This window comes from Rhinopithecus bieti, unplaced genomic scaffold, assembly GCF_001698545.2.
Source record: "Rhinopithecus bieti isolate Rb0 unplaced genomic scaffold, ASM169854v2 scaffold_15676, whole genome shotgun sequence".
NCBI classification, from domain to species: Eukaryota; Metazoa; Chordata; class Mammalia; order Primates; family Cercopithecidae; genus Rhinopithecus; species Rhinopithecus bieti.
Genome location: NW_016809194.1, coordinates 1560331 through 1584754, shown reverse-complemented (window position 1 = coordinate 1584754; position 24424 = coordinate 1560331). Strand labels below are relative to the sequence as shown.

General features: G+C 40.5%; 2 protein-coding genes and 1 pseudogene across 3 annotated transcripts in view; 1 reads left to right on the top strand and 2 right to left on the bottom strand.

Annotated features, from left to right (window-relative positions):
* Nucleotides 1–19389, bottom strand: part of CEP350 (centrosomal protein 350) — a 153387-nt gene extending 133998 nt beyond the window's left edge. For both annotated transcript variants that reach the window (XM_017888813.1, XM_017888814.1), the window contains exon 1: nucleotides 19025–19389. The gene's annotated coding sequence lies outside the window, so the exon portion shown is untranslated. The remainder of the gene's footprint in view (nucleotides 1–19024) is intronic.
* Nucleotides 4177–5821, bottom strand: LOC108539864 (40S ribosomal protein SA pseudogene; annotated as a pseudogene).
* LOC108539863 (basic salivary proline-rich protein 2-like) lies at nucleotides 18699–20990 on the top strand. Its single transcript, XM_017888796.1, has 2 exons — nucleotides 18699–18737; nucleotides 18848–20990. Exons 1-2 carry the CDS (start codon nucleotides 18699–18701, stop codon nucleotides 19577–19579), a joined length of 771 nt encoding a protein of 256 aa, XP_017744285.1. The 3' UTR covers nucleotides 19580–20990.
* Nucleotides 20991–24424: the final 3434 nt, after the last annotated feature.

Genomic DNA, 24424 nt, shown 5'->3' with positions numbered 1-24424 from the left:
AATTACAAGGAACACACACACAAAATTTGACCTGCTGATAACAGGGCAAAGAAAAGCGCTACAGGTAGTCGTATAAGCTAAATATATGATGTCATGGAAATAATGGGAGCCATTTGATAAAAGCATGTCATCATTAACGTGCAATAAATCAGAAAACTGGAGTAAAAGATAATGCTACTGCTCTATCACTAAGTAAAAGCCTAATTATGATTACACTAAAAAAAAGTATAACAAATACATATAAATGCTACTGGATACTCATTTATACACTCACTGACACGAACAGGGTGATTAACAGTTAAACTGGAACAAATGAAACACTGCCATCTAGATTCACTGAACAGCAGAAACTACTCAGAAGGAAAGACATTTCTCTCAGCTACCCACTCAAAGCAAACACTGACTACTAAGTCTATGGCTTCAACTTTACAAAAAATGTTAGTGTTTCTTAAAAGGGAATAATGTACATAGATTATTTGCAGAAATTACTAGAGGGGTACCACTGCTAATTATTAGCTACAACTTAGCAAACATATTTGCCTTGTTAAAAATTTTGTGCCTACTGGGGCCGGGTGCGGTGGCTCACACCTGTAATCCCAGCACTTTGGGAGGCCGAGGTGCGTGGATCATGAGGTCAGGAGATCGAGACCATCCTGGCTCACACAGTGAAACCCCGTCTCTACTAAAAATACAAAAAAATTAACCGGGCATGGTGGTGGGGCGCCTGTAGTCCCAGCTACCTGGGAGGCTGAGGCAGGAGAATGGCGTGAACCCAGGAGGCGGAGCTTGCAGTGAGCCGAGATCGCACCACTGCACTCCAGCCTGGCAACAGAGTGAGACTCTGTCCCAAAAAAAAAAAAAAAAAAGTTGAATACACTCAGTGTCCATTTAGACTCTTGACTCTTCAAGCAATTCCAATGTGGTTGCCATCCCCATTTCTCCACAACTCTCATTAAAATCACCAAAACCTCTTCGTCTCCAAATCTAATGGGTATTTTCAATCCTCAATCTACTTGACCTTGACCTCCTGGCAGCTTCCTTACAACTGACCATTCTCTAAAAACACTCTTTTCAGCCAGGTGCGGTGGTGCGTGCCTGTAATCCCAGCTACTCAGGAGGCTGAGGCAAGAGAATCGCTTGAACCAGGGAGTTGGAGGTTGCAGGGTGCTGAGATCGCATCACTGCACTCCAGCCTGGGTGACACAGTGAGAGTCCATCTCAAAAAAACAAAACAACAACAACAACAACAACAACAACAGCACTCTTTTCCCTTGACTTCTATACACTACACTCCAGACATACAATACATACATTTTCCCACTTCTCTAGTTCTCTTTCTCAGTCTCCTTTACTAGTCTTTCTCTATATGTCTTTTAAACCTTGAAGCTCAGAAGGATTTGACCTTCAGCTTTTTTGCTTCTAACACTATACTCTCTCGCTGGGCAACCTCACTCTTGCAAAAGGCTTTCAAAACCACCTACATGCCAATGACTACCAAAACACCAGATTTTACATCTGATATCCTAACCCACATATCAAACTGCTTATTTAGAAATCTGAAAGGCACATCAAACTCACCATCCCCGATTATCCCACAAAAAACAAATGAGGTATTCCTTATCTCAGTAATCCAGCTGCATAAACCAGAAACAACTACAAGAAAAGGTGACCTCAAGAAGAGATGACCATATGACCTGTAAGGTTCTTTTCTACTCTGAATTTATAATCTGTACTACCAGTTCTCAAAGTGTGGTTCAAGGATCTTTGAGGGTCTCTCACACTCTTTCAGGAAGCGTCTTTGAAATCAAAACTACTTACATAATAATATTAAGACTTTGTCTTTTTTATTCTTATTCTCTTATGAATGTATAATGGAGTTTTCCAAAGGCCACATGACATATGATATCACAGCAGACTGAATGCAGACAGAAGCAGATATGAGAATCCAGATATCTTCTATTAAAACAGACATTAAAAGAGTTGAAAATGTCAAACAATGCCACTCACTGCTTTTACTGTTGAGATACAGTTAGTTATTTTCATTTAAAATGTTAAGCCCAGGTCACGCCTGTAATCCCAGCGTTTTGGGAGGCCAAGATAGGAGGATTGTTTGAGTCCAAGAGTTCAAGACCAGCCTGGACAACATAGTGAGACCCAGTCTCTACAAAAAAATTTATTTTAATTAGCCAGGTGTGGTGGCATGCACCTGTAGTCGCAGCTACTAAGAAGCTTGAGGTTGGAGGATCACTTGAGCCTTAAAGGTCAAGATTGCAGCAAGCTATGATTGCACTACTGCACTCCAGCCAGGGCAACGGGGTGAGACCCTGTCTTAAAAACAAAACAAGGCAGGGCGCAGTGGTTCATGCCTATAATCTCAGCACTTTGGGAGGTCGAGGCAGGCAGATCACCTGCGGTCAGAAGTTCGAGACCAGCCTGGCCAACATGGTGAAACCCAGTCTCTACTAAAAATACAAAAATTAGCCGGGTGTGGTGGCATGTGCCTAGTCCCAGCTACCTGGGAGGCTGAGGCAGGAGAATTGCTTAAATCCAGGAGGCAGAGGTTGCAATGAGCCGAGATTGCGCCACTGCACTTCAGCCTGGGCAACAGAGCAAGACTCTGTCTCAAAAAAAAAAAAAAAAAAAAAGAAAACAACAGCAACAACAGAAAGTTATTATTTTAACATGCAATATGTTTATCATTATTTTAAATAAACAAGTACATTGAAAATTTCAAATACAGTAAACATCAATAGAGAAATCCCACATGAACAAAATCTTTTTGAGTCTTTCATAACTCAAGTGTATGAGGCGGTCTTAATACCAAAACATTTGCGAAACAATGATCTATACCTGTGGTGTGTATACACAAGTAAGATATAAGATGACATTGTGAAATAGCCAATTCTCAATTATCTTCTAACAGCAAATTTTTGTTTCACATGTATTGACAGTGTTTTCATTCAATCACATAGTTTCATTTTGCTCAATATTTATTGGCCTCCTACTAAGTGCCAGGCATTAAGGGATAAAAGATGAAACAAATGACTTCATTCTGGCTCTTAGAGAGAATATTTCCCATATCTTTGCTACATTTCAGTTCTCTCATCTATATCAGATCCTATATAACAATCACCTCTCTCTGAAAGATTAAGAAAAAGAAGAGTCTGCAATATTCCTACTATCTATCCTCAACATAAAATGGACAAATAGTAAATTTAGTAAGGACCAGCAGACAAAAAAGTTGAAAATACTCAGTTATAACTCAGATCTATTACACTGTTCCAAGTAAATTCCAGAATAACCAACACTCCCATAACATAGTCTAATATACCACTAACCTGAGAATTTAGCCTGACATGTTTCTACTTACAAAATATAAACCTCAACAACTACTTTTACAAAAACTGAGTGACTTACTGTAATCCAGGAAATCCAGAAGATACTATGTAACATTAGTACTACTTTGGCCTTTGCAGCATAGGAGGCAGAGTAAGGATAAAAGAGAACACAATGCCCCACACTGATGAAACAAAGAGTTAAACTTCGTAAACAAGACACCCATAGATTTTTACTTTAGGAGAGTTGAGGGCAGCAAACAGGACCAGGAATAACCAAAAGAAGGGGGGAGCCCTAAAAATAGGCCTACACTTTTGCTTACTATCTAGTTATCCTGAGTACTTTTCTAAACTAATATCAAGGAATATATCTACAAAAAGGAGTCTTACAGTTTGCAAGTCAGGATTATTTTTTGCCTAAAAGTATAAAAGTTTCACTACAGAATTTTCCCTTATACATAGGAAAGTTAATATTGGTTAACTCCAAGGAGAGGAAGTGAGGGTCCAGGACAGGAAGTAGATTTTCAGTGTATATATTTTTTATTTTATTTTTTTTGAAGACAGGGTCTCATTATATTGCCCAGGCTAGTCTTGTTGAATTCCTGGGCTCAAGCAATCCTCCCACTTCAGCCTCCCAAGCAGCTGGAATTACAGCACACACCACCACGCCCAGCTTCTGCTTCTGAATTCTTTTTTTAAAGCAGACACATTGATCACTTTTTGAGGAAAACTCCAAGGAAAAAAGAAATAATTTCTTTTTGCCTTTTTTAGAAACTGCTGTTAATTTTCCATCAACTCCATTTCCATGTTGCTTAAGAGTCCATGCAAGAACAGCTTAAGACTATTCAGTGATTATTCCTACCCATTCAGTGGCCTAAGCAGTGGGAGCTGTAGACCAGTCTTCTGAGCACTCCAGTCTTTAGTAGGGAACTGCTGAATAGGCACAGAGGGCACCTGCATGCCCTCAGACCAGTCTGCAACCTCAGGCTGAGTAGTGTTAAACTCAGGTGCTGACATAGTCCATTCACCCTAAAATTCTTCCTTGGTCACAGCCTTTTCAGCAGCAGCCTGCTCTGCTTTTTCAGTCTCTTCAGGATCTCTGCAGAAGTAGAGATCAGGCATGACCTCCCACAGGTGTTCACGGGAAATGGTGCCACACATGCACAGAACTTTCTGGGCCAGCACCCACCACATCAAACCCACTGAGTGAGCTCCCTTACTGTTGCATGGGATGGCAATGTCCACACAGCGCAAAGGAGAATCTGTGTTACACAGAGCAATGGTAGGTAGGTTAACCTAAGATGCTTCAGTGAGAGGCTGGTGGTCAAACCAGCACAAGCCGTGCCTCCCGGAAGGCAGCCTGGATCTGGTTAGTGAAGGTTCCAGGAGTAAAGCGGTCAGCAATTGGAGTGGCTCCAGTGGCAGCAGCAAACTTCAACACAGCCTTCTGGCCAGTATTTCTGGAGAATATGACGCTGACATCAGCAGGGTTTTCAAAGGTAACAATGGCATGAGCTGCCAGCAGAAGCTTCTTTCAGGTCCTCTTCAGATTTATGATCCAGATGCCATCACTTTTCCTTTTATAGATGTACTGTTCCATTTGGAAGTCAAGGCTGGTGCCACCTAAGTGGATTCCTCCTGCAAGGAACTTAAGGACATCCTCCTCCTTCATTTGCAGGACATCTAGGCCTCTGGATATTGTAAACGTTTCCCTTTAAGTTACAATGGGAATCCAGAACAACACTGTAGGCACCCCTCTCTGGGCAGCATGGAAAGCAAGATCATTTTCAAAAGTCTCCTTCTACATTCAATAACTTAGTCACTGAGAGGCTGTTTAAGGAAATGGAAACAATTTTTCTTTCATTGGAAGCCTTTAATGACTCCTTAATGCAGTATACTTGCTTCCTCTTTATGAATCCATTCACAGAATTTTATCAATTCTCTTTACTCCTCTGTACTATTATTGACATATCTGTCTCTTACATAAAACTGTGGAGATAGTTTATTCCTTTATTTTATTTTTTTTTTTTTTGAGACAGAGTCTTTCTCTTGTTATCCAGGCTGGAGTGCAGTGGCGCAATCTCGGCTCACTGCAACCTCCACCTCCCAGGATCAAGTGATTCCCTTGCCTCAGCCTCCTTAGTTAGCTGGGATTACAGGCACGCACCACCAAGCCCAACTAATTTTTGTATTTTTAATAGAGATGGGGTTTCGCCATGTTGGCCAGGCTGGTCTCGATCTCCTGACCTCAGGTGATGCACCCGCCTTGGCCTCTCAAAGTGCTGGGATTATAGGCATGAGCCACCACACCTGGCCTTATTCCTCTTTATATCCCTAGTTCATGCACAGTATATAGCCACACTGAGTGCTCCAGACCTGTTTGCCAAATGACACTGATAAGTCTCAGAATCCAATTCTTCAAAGCAAACAGGCACAAATACACATATGAAGCCAGGTATTTTATACAACATGAAAAGGTTAGACATTCCTAAACAGAAAATATCTTACATGGTAAAACTTTAAAAAAATAAGTATACATGTGCATATGTATTTTATATTTTAAAACAATCTCAAAATTAAAAGAAATTCTTTCATAAAATATTTTCACTTTTAAAATTTAGACATGAAATCATGAATGAAATGAAGCCAGTAGGGCCCGGTGGCTCACACCTGTAATACCAGCACTTTGGGAGGTCGAGGCAGGCAGATCACCTGGGGTCAGGAGTTTGAGACCAGCCTGGCCAACATGGTGAAACCCCGTCTCTATTAAAAATACAAAAATTGGCTGGATGTAGTGGTGCATGTCTGTAATCCCAGCTACCTGGAAGGCTGAGACAGAACTGCTTGAACCTGGAAGGCGGAGGTTGCAGGGAGCCAAGATCACGTTACTGTACTCCCACCTGGGCAACAGAGTGAGACTCAGTTTCAAAAAAAAAAAAAAGAAAAGAAAAGAAATGAAACCTATTAAATTATGGCCAGTGCTATTACTATTACTCATCAATGATTTTAGATATAGTTTTAAAAGGAAGGTGCCACAATTCCAGAAACAACTTCTACAAGCCCACTAACAACAACAAAACTATAAATGGCTTTTAAAAAATCACCGAAACCCAAACTAATCAAAGATAAATCAGATTTTCTCTTTGGAAGAATATCCTTCTATTTGTACAAAGGTCTTCTTTACATCATTATTGCTCTATAACATTTAATAACTTATCATACAAAAATGTAGCAACTATACACATTTTCAGAGATGATCTATTGTATAAAGGGTAGTCTAAGGAGCCTCTCTGAACCTATTCTGGTTTGGAAGCTGGCTGATTTATGAACTGTTCTCTGCTCAATCAAATTCTGTTAAATTTAATTTGTCTAAGGTTTTTATTTTAATAGATGGTGTCAGAAGTGGGATCCAAACTAAAGCTTCTAGCAACTCCCAAGAACACCAAGTGACAAAGCAAGGTACCCACTGGACTCATTTTGTCCACTGCTCTCTCAAAGCCGCTGGAGATTGTGGGTAAGTTCTCTCTCAGATTCTGAAGCTCCATGGGTGTGCATTTGAGCTATCCGAGTTTGAGCAAATTTCTGATCCAAACTAGGTTTGGAAGTTACAACAGAAACTGGACTGGGTCCAGGATCCAACTGCATCTAACTGTCTTGGATCTAGTTAGAGGCCTCAGAATGTCTGGCTGGTTTAGACAGAAATTAGTTTAAATGGTAATACTGAGGGGGTACCAATTTCAGCTTTCAGAAATTTGCAAAGATTTGTGTGTTCTAGCCCCTTTATTTCTTTTCTTGCATGCTCAGGGAGGGAAAATCATTAGCTAAGTTGACCAAGGGGATCCGAGAGCCAAAGCCACTATTCAAGGTAAAATGGGATCCTTTTTTTTTTTTTTTTTTTTTGAGACGGAGTCTCGCTCTGTCGCCCAGGCTAGAGTGCAGTGGCCGGATCTCAGCTCACTACAAGCTCCACCTCCCGGGTTTACGCCATTCTCCTGCCTCAGCCTCCCGAGTAGCTGGGACTACAGGCGCCTGCCACCTCACCCGGCTAGTTTTTTGTACTTTTAGTAGAGACGGGGTTTCACTGTGTTAGCCAGGATGGTCTCAATCTCCTGACCTCGTGATCCGCCCGTCTCGGCCTCCCAAAGTGCTGGGATTACAGGCTTGAGCCACCGCGCCTGGCCAAAAATGGGATCCTTAATTTCTAAGACCTGAGTACTATACCTTCCAGCTTATACATGCAGTATTGTTAGGTCCCAGAAGCAGCAAATGCTTACAAAAATGGTGGTGAAATCTTACTTAAGGTAATTTAAAATCACAACGGTACATTCCAAAGGAACACTGCACTTTAAGAAGTACATTTGAAAATGAGGGCTCCCAAATCAGTTTCATCTAGGGATGCCTGTTGGTGTGCAGAAGCTTCTAAAAGATTTCAATATTTTATTGCTTTTAAAAAAAAGACTGTTTGTAGAAGGCAAATAAAAAGCTTAAGCAACTAATTGATAAGAAAAATTAAATCTGCTAACCTTTCGGCTCTGTTACTACTCTTCCCTGAAGGTGAAAAGAAAGTTATCCTAGATAGTGTTTATAAAAGGTAGGCTGTCAGGTAAAGTAAGCTTCCTCCTTTTTCAGATCTATTCACGCTGAGTCCAGGTACAGAGAAGGCTTTCTTTGCCCTATTCCTTAATGGGCTCCATCCTGAATTTAGTAATTTCACCTAAGAAATAGTAGCTAGGTTAAAAAGATCACCCGTAGGCCGAGCACAGTGGCTCATGCCTGTAATCCCAGCACTCTGGGAGGCCGAGGCTGGTGGATCACCCGAGGTCAAGAGTTCGAGACCAGCCTGGCCAACAAGGTAAAACCCGTCTCTACTAAAAGTACAAACAAAAATTAGCCGGGTGTGGTGGCAGGTGCCTGTAATCCCAGCTACTCAAGAGGCTGAGACAGGAGAACCGGGAGGTGGAGGTTGCAGTAAGCCAAGATCACGCCACTGCACTCCATCCAGCCTGGGTGACAAGAGTCAGGCTCCATCTCAAAAAAAAAAAGAAAAAAGATCACCTGTGCAATTAAAATACACTTTTCTGGCATTTAGCTGGCTATTCTGAAATCCTTTTGTAAATGAAATTTACATCTATAAAGGAGATTTCCATTTGTAAATGTATGTGTCTATATACATTAGAAACAGAACGTCAAAGTAAAAAACTAACAAAGAAACTCTGGACTTAGACACTTGACCAAAGGGACCTAACAGACTTCTACAGAATGCTGTACCTAAAAATCACAGAATATACAGTCTCATCTACCCATGGAACATTCTCTAAGATGGACCACAAGCTCAGTCATAAAGCAAATCTCAATACATTCTTAAAAAATGAAATCATGTCAAGCATATTATCAGACTACAGTAGAATAAAATAAGAAATTGACACCAAAAGGAATTCTGAAAACCACAAATACATGGAAACTAAACAACTCACTCCTAACTAACTTTTGGTTAAACAACAAATTAGCCGGGTGCGGTGGCTCAAGCCTGTAATCCCAGCACTTTGAGAGGCCGAGACGAGCGGATCACGAGGTCAGGAGATCGAGACCATCCTGGCTAACACGGTGAAACCCCGTCTCTACTAAAAAATACAAAAAACTAGCTGGGCGAGGTGGCAGGCATCTGTAGTCCCAGCTACTCGGGAGGCTGAGGCAGGAGAATGGCGTAAACCCGGGAGGCGGAGCTTGCAGTGAGCTGAGATCCAGCCACTGCACTCCAGCCTGGGGGACAGAGCAAGACTCCGTCTCAAAAAACAAAACAAAACAAAACAAAAAAAAACAACAAATTAAGGCAGAAATAAAAAAATTCTTCGAAACAAATGAAAATAGAAAAACAAACATACCAAAACCTCTGGGATACAGCAAAAGCAATGTTAAGGGGAACGTTTATAGCACTAAGTGCCTACATCAAAAAGAGTAAGATATCAAATTGACAACTTAATGTTGAACTTAAAGGAACCAGAAAAACAAGAACAAACTAAACCCAAAGCTAGCAGAAAACAAAGAAGTAACTAAGATCAGAGCAGAACTAAATTAACTGATACCATTAAAAAAAAAAAATACAAAGGATCAACAAAACAAAGTTAGTTCTTTGAAAGGATAAGCAAGATAGATAAACCTCTAGGTAAATTTAAAAAAAAAAAGTGAGAAGATCCTAAGAAGCATAATCAGAAATGACAAAGGTGACAGAACTCGTACCACAGAAACACAAAAGAGCCTCAGAGACTACTATGAACATCTTTATGCGCACAAACTAGGAAAACCAGAGGAAATGGATAAATTCTTGGGAACACACAACCTCCCAAGACTGAACCAGGAAGAAGATGAAATCCCGAACAGATCAATAACGATTTACAAAATTGAATCAGTTATAAAAAAAAAAATCTACAAACCAAAAAAAGCCCTGGATCAGATGCAGTCACAGCCAAATTATACCAGACAAATGAAGAGCTGGTATCAATCTTACTCAAACTATTCCAAAAAAATCAACATCACACTGAATAGACAAAAGTCAGAAGCATCCTATCCCCTCTATGAACTGAAACAAGACAAGGATGTCCACTCTTACGACTCCTATTCAACATAATACTGGAAGTCCTACCCATAGGAATCAGGCAGAAAATTAAAATTTAAAAACAAAGCCATCCATATAGGAAAAGAGAAACTCAAATTATCTCTGTTCAATCCTAAAGAGTCCTTCAAAAAACTCTAGATCTAAGAAAAAGACCAGTAAAGTTTCAGGATGCAAAATCAACGTACAACAGTCAGTGGCATTTCTACACACCAATAATGTTCAAGCTGAGAATCAAATCAAAAATGCAATCCCATCTATAACAGCCACATGAAAAATAAAATATCCAGGAATAAACTTAACCAGGGAGGTGAAAGATTGCTCCAAGGGGAACTACAAAACACTAATGAAAGAAATAACAGATGACACAAACAAATGGAAAAACATTCCAGGCTCACGGATTGGAAGAATCAATATTTAAATGACCATACTGCCCAAAACAATCTAAAAATTCTATTCCCATCAAATTAGCAACATCATTTTTCACAAATTAGAAAAAACAATTCTAAGATTCATATGGAACCAAAAAAGAGCCTGAATAGCCAAGTAAAAAGAACACAGTGGCATCACATTACCCAACTTCAAACTGTACTACAAGGCTATACTAACCAAAACAGCATGTTACCAATACAAAAACAGACACATACATCAATGTAACAGAATAGAGAACCCAGAAATAAAGCCACACACCTATAACCAGCTGATCTTGAACAAAGCTGACAAAAGCAAAAATGGGGAAAGGATACCTATTCAATAAACAGTGCTAAAAAAAAAAAAAAAAACAAAAAAAACAAAACAAAAAAAAACTGGCTAGCGTATACAGAAGAATGAAACTGGACCCCTACCTTTCACCACATACAAAAATTAACTCAAGATGTATTAAAGACTTAAACATAAAACCTCAAACTATAAAGATCCTATTTTTTAAAAACCTAGAAAAAAACTCTTCTGCACATTGGCCTAGGCAAAGAATTTATGACTAAAACCTCAAAAGCAAATGCAACAAAACAAAAATTGATAAACAAGACTTAATTAAACTAAAAAGCTTCTGCATAGCAAAAGAATCAACAAAGTAAAGAGGTAACCTAAAGAATGAGAAAACAATATTTGCAAACTATACATGTGACAAAGGACTCAGATCCAGAATCTACAAGGAGTCATAAACAAATGAACAAGAAAATAACAAATAACTCCATTAAAAAGTGAGCAACAGACACTGCTGGTGGGAATGTAAATTAGTTCAACCCCTGTGGAAAAGAGTATGGCGATTTCTCGAAGAACTTAGAACTATCATTAGACCCAGAATTCCCACTACTAGGTACCTACCCAAAGGAAAAGAAATCATTCTATCAAAAAGACACTGCACTAGTATGTTTATCACAGCACTATTCATAATAGCAAAGTCATGGAATCAACCTAAGTACCTATCAACAGTAGATTAGATAGGCTGGGAGCCTGTAATCCCAGCACTTTGGGAGGCTGAGGTGGGCAGATCATGAGGTCTGGAGTTCGAGACCAGCCTGACCAACATGGTGAAACCCATCTCTATTAAACATAGAAAAATCAGCCAGGCGTGCTGGCGCGCACCTATAATCCCAGCTACTCAGGAGGCTGAGGCAGGAGAATCGCTTGAACCCGGGAGGCAGAGGTTGCAGTGAGCCAAAATCAGGCCACTGCACTCCAGCCTGAGCGACAGAGCAAGACTCTGTCTCAAAAACAAAACAAAACAAAAAAACAAACAAACAAAACCCCAGTAGATTAGATAAAGAAAATGTGGTATGTATACACAATGGAACACTATGTAGCCACAAAAATGAATGAAATCATGTCCTTTGGAGCAACATGGATGCAGCTGGAGGCCATTACCCTAAGCAAATTAATGCAGAAACAGAAAATCAAGTATCACATGTTCTCACTTATAAGTGGGGTCTAAACAATGGGTAAATATAGACATAAAGATGAAAACAAGATACTGTGGATTCCAAAAGTGGGAAAGGGCCCGGCATGGGTGGCTCACGCCTGTAATCCCAGCTTGGGAGGCCAAGGTGGGCAGATCACTTGAGCTCACAAGTTGACGACCAGCCTGGCCAACAGGATGAAACCCCATCTCTCCTAAAAATACAAAAAATTAGCCAGGTGTGGTGGCTCATACCTGCAGTCCAAGCTACTCAGGAGGCTGAGGCAGGAGAATCACTTAAACCTGGGAGGCGGAAGTTGCAATGAGCCTAGATCAAGCCACTGCACTCCAGCCTGGATGGCAGGGCAAGACTCTGTCTCAAAAAAAAAAAAAAAAAAAAGTGGGAAGTGAGGGGTAAGGGGTAATAGTTTCACTATTTTAGTGATAGGTTCAACAGAAGTCCAAAAATAGGTTCAATAGAAGTCCAAACCTCAGCATGATGCAATATACCCATGTAACGAACCTGCACATGTATCCCCCCTGAAACCCAAATCTAAAATAAAAGCTGAAGTGTAGTCTAACTTCATTTATTACTAATCAGAGAAACAAACCGTATTAAAGCTGGACATTAGAAGTCAACCATACTCATGTTTTCAAGTATGTCGTCATGACCCATTAGCAGGTTAAAATAACACAAAACAATGTGGTGGACTGGAGCTAGCATTTTATTAATGGAACTATATAGGATTGATTTGCAAATATCAGGTGTATTGAAAGTAGTGAGGGATTTTATCTTATCTTATTTTATTTTATTTTTGAGACAGAGTCTCTCTGTTGCCCAGGCTGGCACGCAGTGGCGCCATCTCGGCTCACTGCAACCTCAACCTCCCAGGTTCAAGTGATTCTCCTGCCTTAGCCTACCGAGTAGCTGGGATTACAGGTGCGTGCCACCACGCCAAGCTAATTTTTTTGTATTTTTAGTAGAAATGGTATTTCACCATGTTGGCCAGGATGGTCTTGAACTCCTGACCTCAAGTGATCCGCCTGCCTCAGCCTCTCAAAGTGCAGGGATTACAGGTATGAGCCACCATGCCTGGCCATGAGGGCTTTTTAAAGTAAAACTTTAAAAAGTGAAACTTTTGTTTCATTATATATATACACATACACATATAACACATGTCTGTTCGTTTTATTTAAAAAAATAAAAAATAAAGGTAAATGTAAAAAAATCAACCTCTGGGAGCACAGAACATGGAAAATATATTGCTTACTGTAGGTGTCCTGGTCAAAAGTTCAAGAGGTTCCTAAACTCTCTCAGTTCACAGACCCCTCAGTATGCCAGTTTTTTGTTTTTTTTTTTAATCATGAAACCCCTAGGCCAAAAAAATACCTAACAGTTCCATTTACTAAGGAGTTAAGTTCACAACCTAGTAAGTATTTTTAGCCTAACAACTTAATAGCAGTTCGAAAATACGTATAAATTGAAATATTTTTATTACAAAATTACTACTACTTAATAAGATGTGTGTACCTACTAGACACTGCACAAGTTCTCAAATCTTGAAATCATTTTGGACATCACCACCTTCATTTACTGCTCCAAACTGATTTTTGCATAGTACTTGCTTTTTATCACAGCAACCTCCCAAAACCTAGCGTTTGGAAGACACAGTGTCATCAAAAAAAAAAGGTAACACAATCTCTTGTGCAGTATCTCAAACTGGTAGTTTGAGCAGTGTCCTATAGATGTCAAATATCCCACAGCTATCCAATATTGCCGTTTCCCTTAAAATTTCTCAAATATCCCATAGTGTCCAGGTGAGTTACTATGGTGCTCCATAGTACAGCAGGTCCTCCATAGCATAGTTTCATTCAATGTCATTTCTTTACAATTTTGATGAGAAAAAAATTTTGATTCCCCACCAGGGCTACCATCTATGTATGAGTTTGCATGTTCTCCCCACATCTGTGTGGCTTTTCTCCGTATACTCCAGTTTCCTCCCATATCACAGAGGAGAACGCATTAGGTGAACTGACATGAATTGGCATGTCTAAATGGTCCCCGTCTGAGTGAGTGTGTGTGTGTATGCGCGTGCGCGTGTGCGTGTGTGTGCGTGTGTGTGTAAATGCTACCTGCGATGGAATGGCAGCCTATCTTGTGCCCTACTTGCCGAGACAGGTTCCAGCCACCTGCCATCCTGAACTGAAATAAGTGGGTAAATAATTACCTTGACTTTTCTTAGTATTTCTTAAATGTATGTATAGGTCCCATTTATTTCAATGTTTAATATTAAAGGCATTTGGGGTCTTAGAAGTTGCAGTTTCCAAGAACTTATGGACAACATTAAGTGAGGACTTATTTCAGTGCACAGTTTAGGGATACCGGATTTAAGAAACACTGATCTAGCCTACGGGTTTACTTTGTAAATTAAGAAATAAGACTTAAGGTTACAAAGCTAGCAGAAAAACAAACATATTTATTAGGGATTTTCCTAAATTTCAACCTTCCACCAACAAAAGTATGTTTCTCTGTCTGTTTTGAGACAGAGTTTCACTCTGTCACCTAGGCTGGAGTGCAGTGGTGTAATCCTGGCTCACTGCAACCTCCACCTCTCAGGTTCAAGCGATTCTCCTGCCTCAGCCTCCCCAGTAGCTGGGATTACAGGCACCTGCCACCATGCCCAGCTAGTTTTGTATTTTTAGTAGAGGTGGGATTTCCTTATGTTGGCCAAGCTGGTCTCAAACTCCTAATCTCAGGTGATCTGCTCGCCTCAGCCTCCCAAAGTGCTGGGATTATAGGCATGAGACACTGCACCCAACCAACAAAAGTTTTGTTTGTTTGGTTGTTTTGAGATGGAGTCTTGCTCTGTTGCCCAGGCAGTGTCACAGTCTTGGCTCACAGCAACCTCCACCTCCCTGGTTCAAGCAATTCTCCTGCCTTAGCCTCCCGAGTAGATGGGTTTACAGGCCTGCCACCATGCCTTGCTAGTTTTCGTATTTTTAGAAAGAAACGGGTTTCACCATGTTGGCCAGACCAGTCTCAAACTCCTGACCTCAAGTGACCCACTCGCCTCGGCCTCTCTAAGAGCTGGAATTACAGGCGTGAGTCACCAAGTCCCGGCCCTTCCATCAACAAATGTTTTGACACAGGACCTAATTATGAGATACTCTGTTGATTAAATGTGTATATCTCTAAAAATCACATTCAAAATTACATTTGTAGCACTATTTAATAGAAGAAAAAATTTACTTCAATTTTTTTTAGAAAAAAGTTTCAAAAATTATGAAAGTAATTCTTATAATAAAACCATACAAAATTGTCTAAAGTAAAAAAGAAAAGTCATCCACTCCCTCAGGAATAACACATATTTAATGGTTTAATGTCTGTCCTTATAGCCCTTTTTTCTATTCACATGCAAAATGAAAACAAAACTACATTTATTTGTCTATGTGTTTTTTAAATGAATCATATTCTATAGTATAACTTATTTTTTCACTTAATTTTATATCATGAACATTCTTCCAAGTCAATACATAATAGTAATAGCAAACACTTACGTGAGTTTATTAATGCTTACTTAGGGCATAAGTGTTAACTCATTTAATTCTCATGGTACCCCTGTAAGATGAGAACCACTAGTATATCCAATTTATAGCTGACTTTTAGTAATTTACCAAGAGTCACAGCTAGAAAGTGGTGCAGTTAGGTTTTGAACACAGAAGGTCCACCGCATGGTCCCAGGAGCTGAAGGATATGCTCAGCTGCTGCTCATGAAGTAAATATAGATACCCTGAAACCTGTTAACAACTGCATAGTAATTCACAGCATAAATATACTAGACTTTTAACTATTAGCCTACCAATAGACATTTAGGACATTTTAAAATTATTTATAAAAGTTATTGACATCCTGGAATAATGCTAATATAAATATTCTTAAAGAATTCCTGTGCTGTGTTAAAATTTATGTAAGATAAACTCCTAAGCAGGAAATGATTCTATCAAAGAATATATATACTTTTAATTTTGATAGGAAATGCCAAATTTCCTTCCAGAAGTTTGCTTCAATGGTATCAATTTATAGTCCCAATTACAAAGGAGAGGGTTCAGATTCATTAGTTAACATTTTTGATTCACAAAAAAAAGGTCCATTTTGAGTTTTTAATTAATACTAAATAGACTGCCAGGTTGATCACAATTATGTTCTGATTTTATAATTATCTGACATATTAAACAAATGTAGACTTAGCAGCTGTGCAGTGGATTCTTCTCCCAGTTATGAAATCAACTATGCATGAGATATCACCCCTATACAACCCTCTGTTTTCTTATGTATAAAATATGGGAATTGGACTAGCTGGCCTTGAAGAATTTAAACTCCCAATGCTGAGATTAAGAAGTGACTTAAAAGCTATTACAAGCCTATAATTACAGTACTAGTATAACAGGTTAGGGTCTTAAAGTTTCTATTTCCTTTAAATTACCATAACTATTGCCAGAGTGCCTAGGCAAATTATTAAAATAGTAAATAAAGTTTCCACTTGTGGCATATTCCCAGTGGCTTTTTAATCCCAGGCTGTCATTCCCTTGCTACCTAGCAAATTTGAGCATATCTCTGGAATATATTCCCAAGAGTTGAGGTGTGCCTAGGAACTAAGAACTAGTCTTTTGTTTTGCATTTAAAATATTATCCTGGGACCATTCTTTAGTCAATTTCTTCAACTAGTATTTGTTGACTATATTACCATATGCTAGGCAATGGGTGCATAGTAGTGATTAAAGGATCTCTGCCATCATGGAACTTACAGACCAGATGAGAAAGGCAAAGAATAACTCAAAATAACCACAAATGATAACAATGAACAACAACAAAAAAAATATAGAAAAAAATACTATGCAATCTGTTGTTTTTTTTAAACTATAACACTAAAATTTTTTGACATGGGAAAAGTCAATAAGGAAAATTATTTCAGTTTGCCTTACATTGCAAAAATAACAATCACAATTATACACAGAGAACTAACTTTTTAAATCATCAGTTGTCTCAACAATAAAATCATCAAGATATTACTACTTTTCAGTTATGTTACTGATCATGTGGCTTGAACGTTTGTTTTACATAACTAAGAGTATAAATGACTGGAAGAATAAAGATGACAGAACTGAGTATCCAAACAAAGTGAAAGACAATAAATGAACTACACTTTAAGAATCTTGTTCAAACAAAAAGTATATACGTAAAGAAGTAAAGTGATCCATTATAATTCATGACTTGTCAATAATTAACAAAATGTTATAAAATACTAATGTTTTAAAGAACTGGTGATTATCAGCATAAGGGGTAAGTAGCATGTAAAAAGGAATAAAAATAGAATAATTTTTTTATATTTTAAAATCATGCCAAATACCAGAGTACCTATATTAATATTTACTTTAAAATAAAACTAATCCCAGATTATCTGCAGAAATGAGAGGCATTCACATAAATGATCTTCCGTATGTGTCAGTTTCCACGACTGCAAAATAAGGGTATCTGCCATACCTACTTCACAAGATCACTGTGAAAACTAAATAAAATAATGTATATAGAAGCACACCAAAAAATGATGTCAGTTATTTTGGACAACTTCTTTTTTGCTCCCACTATAAATTATAGCAATTTAACAAATAAAATTGATTACAGCAGGACTTCATCTCCTTTCTTCTGCTCATAATATGGTAGAAGTGTTATAAAATGAGCAAAAGACTGACAATCAGAAGCAGAAGGAAAAAATCCAAAAACTTTATAAGTCATAAATTGATTGCCTCACAGAAAGTTGGTTAAGTATTAACGCTCTTACATGACATACACACAAATTAATCTCAGACAATCAAAGAAATTCGTTCACAGATGTACGAAATTTTTTACAAATAGAACTTGCCATCAGATACACAAAGTTCTGCTACTGAGGATGAACAGAAGAGACAGAGATACGCATGTATTTATCCACACATATAATGTATTCTAGCTTGAAGTTTATTTTCAGATTACAGTATCTTAAATTTAATGCAATGACAGTTCAAATGATTCAGATTTATTTTATTACATTAAATGAAATTTGTCAATTTAGCACACCGAAACTAATTATTATATGCCCATGGCTTTGAAGCAACTTCCAGCATGGGTCTAACAACTAATCCCTCAAAGTCATAATTCCATGTCATTAGCAGTGCATTTCCTTGTTTAAAAACAATATTTTAAACTAAGAAATTTTTAGAATGGAGGGCAACTTTTTGTATTTTATCATTGTTTCTACAGAACTTTTCAGGTTGTTACTAGCTCTACCAAAGATAGTCTTTCTTTTAAAACTCTTCAAATACACGGCAGGAGGTATCGTTAACATGGTAACGATAACGACTACTTCCCCAAATTCAAAACAAGGATCACCAGCAAAACAAAACAATCAGGTGGAGTACACGGATACTGATCACTATTTCTGACAACCTGTTTTTTCCCATATGAAAGATTTGCTACTGCATTAAAACATTAAAATCTATGCCTATGTGCAACTTTCTATCTCAAAATTTAAAATCCAGGCAAATTCCAATTCATATATTGTGACATTGGATGTTGAGCGGCATTTAAAAGAAGGCAGAGGAAAACACTGCTAACTTCCAAAACATAAAGCTTTTTAAATCTCTTCCCAAATTATCTGTGAATAAACCGGTAGACTACCTTCAGCAGCCGCTAGACTAGAGTAGATCAAAGTTTTCCCTATACTTGAGAATGTGATCCCCACCGAAAAGGAACAGAAACTGATCATCCTTGCCATTGGAGTCAGTCCCCGGAATCTCCCCAAATATGCATGATCGCCAAATGAAGAAGGGACACTTCTCCGGGGAGCAAAGGCTAGAGGTATCTTACCTCTCTGCAGGCTAGAGGAGGGGCAGAGGAGGCGGGAGGACACTGGCAGGTAAGGAAGGAAATTCCGTCTTCAGCAGGCACTGGTGGGACCCGAAACCTAGGTCCCCCAAAAGCCTCAGAACCCAGGGAGGTTCCCCGAGGGGGACGCCAAGCAGGGCCAAAACTCTCCGCGCCCGGCCCCGCCTCTCTCGCTGCCACCGGGGACCCGGGACCGCGGACAGAGACAGTTGAGGGTGAGCGAGACTCCGCCGTCTCAGCCAGGTCCTACCGGAGCTCACCTGAGAGTGTCGCCTCCGCCCTCGGCTCCCACGGTGCATCCCGCGGGGCCTGGCGGAGGATGCAGTGACGCCGCCCCGACCGGCCCCAGGGCTGCCCGGCCTGGCCTCCCCGCTCCGGGGACGCACCGGGTGCCCGCCTCGCACCGGCTCCGGGGATCCGCCGGTCCGCTGGGAAGGAAGACGAGGCGAAAAGGCTGCCTCCCCTCCCCTACGGCAAGCCACCCCCCGAGCTGCGGCTCTCTGCAGTTCCCTCTGGCGCAGGTCTGGCCCCGCTCCCCCGCCCGGGAGTCACTTCGGCGGGGGCGGCCCAGTCGCCATTACAGCCCAACAACTGACACGGAGGAGGAGCGGCGCCAGCGGCAGTGGCTGTGGCGGCGGCGCGAGGCAGGGCGGGAACAGTCGGGCCCAGGCAAACCTCGCGAGAACTGTCCTGAGACAGTGCCACAGGAATGCCAACCTTCGGTTAGGGCCATGTTGAGTGTGGCCGAAGGTGGGAGCGAGATAAAACAAGGAGCGGAACCGCGAGGAAGCCATGTTTGGCGTGGCGAAGTTTAAACTCGTAGGACTCGGGAGGAGCCAAGGTATACCCGCAGAAGAGACCACTCCTGCCCTTTCCCTTTGACGCTCATTGGGCCTTTTGGCTGCGCATTTCACCCCGGGCTGAGAAAACAAGCTGGGGATTTGACAAGAATGCACTCAAAAGTCTGGAAACGGCAGCTTCTGAGAGTTTACAATGTTTCACCAATTGTCGTCCAAATAAATCGTCACCCTTGTCAGAATAGTTGCAGCTCTGCGGTTACCCACTACTGTCACTGTGGCCGTTTTATTCGCGAGGGTTACAGTTCTGTTTAACATACACTCTAATGACTTAAGACTCCACGCAAGTAAAACGGAGTTTCCTCCCATTAAGTATTGGCTTTGCTGTAACAGTGCTTTGAGAGGCCCTCTATGGCCAACATATCTTCTCATATCTTTGTCCTTATTTCTCAATCTCCGCGTGGTGAAATCATCTGTCAAGACTTAGCTGAAAGGACCTCTCTTCTGCAAATAATGCCACCTTCCACTAGGTGCTCACTGCACACAGACTCGCCGCCCATCACTTCTGTCCACCCTCTGAACTCCGATAGTTATTTACCCAGAGATTGTTTCTCATCAAGTGTCTTGAAGACGTTAAGGTCTCTTTTATCTCTCTATACCCCAAAATGGCCTAGCACAGTAACTAGGACATTGTAGGTGCTCAATAAATGTTTGTCGAATATCAATGACAGCAGGAGGCAGTAATGGTCCCTCTTTGTAGGGCCTACAGCTATGCCTCAATGGGATGCACAGAAGTCCTGTATACGTGTAAAATGTCTCCAGGAAGCTGCACTGGAGGGGACAGGAAATGTGGGTAATCGTATGGTGCAAGTGGTAGCAAAAAAGACAACATAAGGAAAATGTTATTTAGATTTTGCCCAGTCTTGCTGTTTAAAGCCCTGTGTTAGATGCTTTTCATGCGTTATTTTACTGAATGTAAACAACCAACTTACTAAATATACTCACTGTTTTAAAACGAAGAAACACGTACTGGCCGGTCACGGTGGCTCACGCCTATAATCTGAGCACTTTGGGGGGCCGAGGCGGATGGATCACGAGGTCAGGAGTACAAGACCAGCCTGGCCAAGATGGTGACACCCCGTCTCTACTAAAAATACAAAATTAGCCTGGCGTGGTAGCGGGTGCCTGTAATCCCAGCTCGCGAGGCTGAGACAGGAGACTTGCTTGAACCTGGGGTGCTGAGGTTGCAGTGAGCCGAGATCGCACCACTGCGCTCCAGCCTGGGCTGTTAACAGAGTGAGACTCCCTCTAAAAAAAAAAAAGAAAGAAAGAAAAAAGAAAAGAAAGAAAGAAAGGGAAACAAGTACTGAAAAAGCTAAGTAATTTGCCCAATTTTATACCATCAATCAAAGGGAGATATAAGATTTGGGATCTCCTTTACCCCAAAAGCCCGTTTATACTTTTTCAGCCCCATGCTATCCCCTTGGCAACAGAGAAAACACTAAAGTTCTGCCACTGTGCTTGGAGCAGGATTACCCTAGTATCAGCCTATGCACAATTGCTACTTCTTATACCTTGTGTTGGTCTGTCTTCTCCTTGCCTCCTAAATTCCCCAAGCACATCAATGTCTTTCTTTTCTAATATCCCGTTACTCTTGTGTTTACCCTACAGATTGGCCCTGAGTTTGTCAGGTTTTGTACTAGTTGCGTATAGTTTCATGAGAGTAATTAATCTCTGGGACAAGATTGGAGGCTTAATGCGAAAAGGTTTTTTGCCTTTCCCAGACGTCTCCGCAGTGTTAGGCCAGTATGGTGTTCAATATGGCTCCCTATTTCTCCTACTTTTTAGTAGACACTAAGATTGGATTTTTCTTTATATTCTTTGTTGATTACTATGGCCTTGACTCTCACCACTCTTTGGATAACTAGATCTTGGCCCTAGACTAAATCTCCAATTACCTGTTACCTATCTTCACATAGATACAGAAGTCACCTGCACTTTCAGCTCCCAAATTAAGCTTATCATTTTTCCTCTCCTCAGTCTCACACAGCCAGCTCCTCCTCTTTTTCCCTGTATTTCTGTTCATGGCCGTCACAGAACACTCTTCTGAGAACTAAGAGGACCAAAGTTTCAGAAATATTATATACTCCTCTGTATGCCTTGCTCCCACCCAGTCAGTTATTAAGTCTCTAAATACCATTGATGCATATTTCTTATATGTACTTCCCTTTTGTCCAGTTGCACCACTGCCCTCCTAATTTAGACTCTCATTTCTACTGCCCAAATGATTATAGTAGTATTTCCACAGTTCAGCTTGACTTTTATCTCTACCATGTCTCTACCTGCCAAGGTAAGTAAAAACTTTTCGCCTCAGCCATCAAGGCTTTTCTCAGTGTGGCACCAACCTAACTTTCCATCTCCCTGAAGTAAGACAGCACGATAAAGTAGAAAGGGCAGGAATGTAACATCAGAAAGACTCTTATTCAAATCTTGGCTCTATCACTTACTTGCCCTGTGACCCTCAAGAACCTCAATCTTCTCGTCTATATCAAGGTCAATGATATTTACCCTGTAGGGTTGTCTTAAAGATTAGAAATAATATCTGTCAAGAGCTTGACATTAAAAGACAGAAATAAACAGTAGCTAATGTCATGAAATGGGAAGTGATACACTGATTGAGAATGTTACATTCAAACCACACTGGATCTGAGAAACACCCTGTTCATTCCTACCTTTAGGCCTTTGTTCCCTAACCTGGAACACATATTACCCCAGCTCTCAATTTCTGCTACATTCTCTAAGTGCCAGCTGAGAAGTTAACTACTACAGAAAAAAATCCTTGATTGCTCATACTTTCCAGATGCTCTTCCACCCCCGAACTGTGTGATGCTGTGTCTCCTGCTTAGAGCGGTATCTACTATCAATAGTTCTCCTTGTATCTTATACCTCATGATCATGACAGATTCTAAGGACCTTTGTCTCCTACATAGTGGATTAAAAGCATGAATTCTACAAATAGCGAATGACATCATTACATCGCCAAAGCTGTATCTATCTATTAATTCGTTGTCTAGAGATCAATATCAAATTTTGCATTCCCAGGAAAGAAAACATAACTATTCATCTAGAATTTAAATTCTGGGTTTAAACCTTGGCTGAGGCCGGGTGCGGTGGCTCACCCCCATAATCGCAGCACTTTGGGAGGCCAGGGTGGGTGGATCACTTGAAGGCAGGAGTTTGAGACCAGCCTGGCCAACATAATGAAACCCCATCTCTACCAAAAATACAAAAAATTAGCCAGGCATGGTGGTGAACGCCTGTAGTCTCAGCTGCTTGGCAGGCTGAGGCACGAGAATTGCTTGAACCCAGGAGGCACAGGATGCAGCAAGCCAAGATTGCGTCACTGCATTCCAGCCTGGCTGACGGAGTGAGACTCTGTCTCAAATAAATAAATAAATAAATAAATAAATAAATAAATAAAGCCTGGCTGAACCACTTACTAGCCATATAACTTTGGTCAGGGTACTTAACCTCTTCATGACTCAGTTTCCACTTGTGTATAGTGGAGATTGCAATGGTACCTACCTCATTGGGTTGTGTAAGTATTAAAAGAAATAACACATGTAGAATATAAAATGTGTTTAGAATATACAAATATATAGAGATAGAAGGTAGATAAGTGATTGCCTGGGACTGGGAAGTGGAATAGACATAGGGGAGGGGAGGAGAAATGGGAAATGACTACTAGTGGTTATAGAGTTTCCTTTTATTTTGAGAGGGAGTCTCGCTCTGTCGCCCAGGCTGGAGTGCAATGGCACGATCTCAGCTCACTGCAACCTCCATATCCCAGGTTCAAACAATTCTTCCACTTCAGCTTCCTGAGTAGCTGGGATTACAGGCACCCGCCATCATGCCATACGAATTTTTGCATTTTTGTAGAGACAAGGTTTCACCATGTTGGACAGACTGGTCTTGAACTCCTGACCTCAGGTGATCCACCTGCATCAGCCTTCCAAAGTGCTGGGATTACAGGCATGAGCAGGCATGAGCCACCATGCCTGGTCTTTCTTTTTCTTTTCTTTTTTTCTTTTCTTTCTTTTTTTTTTTTTTAGACAGAGTTTCACTCTTGTTGTCCAGGCTGGAGTACAACGGTACGATCTTGGCTCACTGCAACCTCTGCCTCCTGGACTCAAGTGATTCTCCTGCCTCAGCCTCCCAAAGTAGCTGGGATTACAGGCATGCACCACCATGCCCAGCTAATTTTGTATTTTTAGTAGAGATGAAGTTTCTCCACGTTGGTCAGGCTGGTCTCGAACTCCCAACCTCAGGTGATTCGCCCACCTCAGCCTCCCAAAGTGTTGGGATTACAGGGGTGAGCCACTGTGCCTGGCCCCGGAGTTTCTTTTTTATGTGATGAAAATGTTCTAAAATTGATAGTGGCAACGGTCGCACAACTCTGTGAACACACTAAGACCCATTGAATTGTATGCTTTAAGTGGGTGAATTGTATGATGTGTGAAGTATATCAATAAACCTGTGTTGAAAAAGAAATAACACATGTGAAGGACATATAGTTGGCACATAATAGGTGCTGAAAAATGTTGCTTATTTTACTATTTTAATACACTGAATTAGTGCCTTGCGTGTAGTTAGGTATTCAATATTTGTTGAATTAAATTTATTTGTTGAATTTAAATTCTAGGTGAATAGTGATGTTTTCTTTCCTGGGAATGCAAAATTTGATATTGATCTCTAGACAACAAACTAAGAAATGGCAGATACAGCTTTGGTGCTGTAATTATGTCATTCACTATTTGTAGTTCATTGAATAAAATTATGTGTCAGGATTAACTAAAGGCATTC

Coding starts and splice junctions, on each gene's coding strand:
- LOC108539863 (XM_017888796.1), top strand. CDS start 18,699: ATGAAGAAGGGACACTTCTCCGGGGAGCAAAGGCTAGAG. Junction 18,738..18,847: donor CCGGGGAGCAAAGGCTAGAG/GTATCTTACCTC, acceptor CCCGAAACCTAG/GTCCCCCAAAAGCCTCAGAA.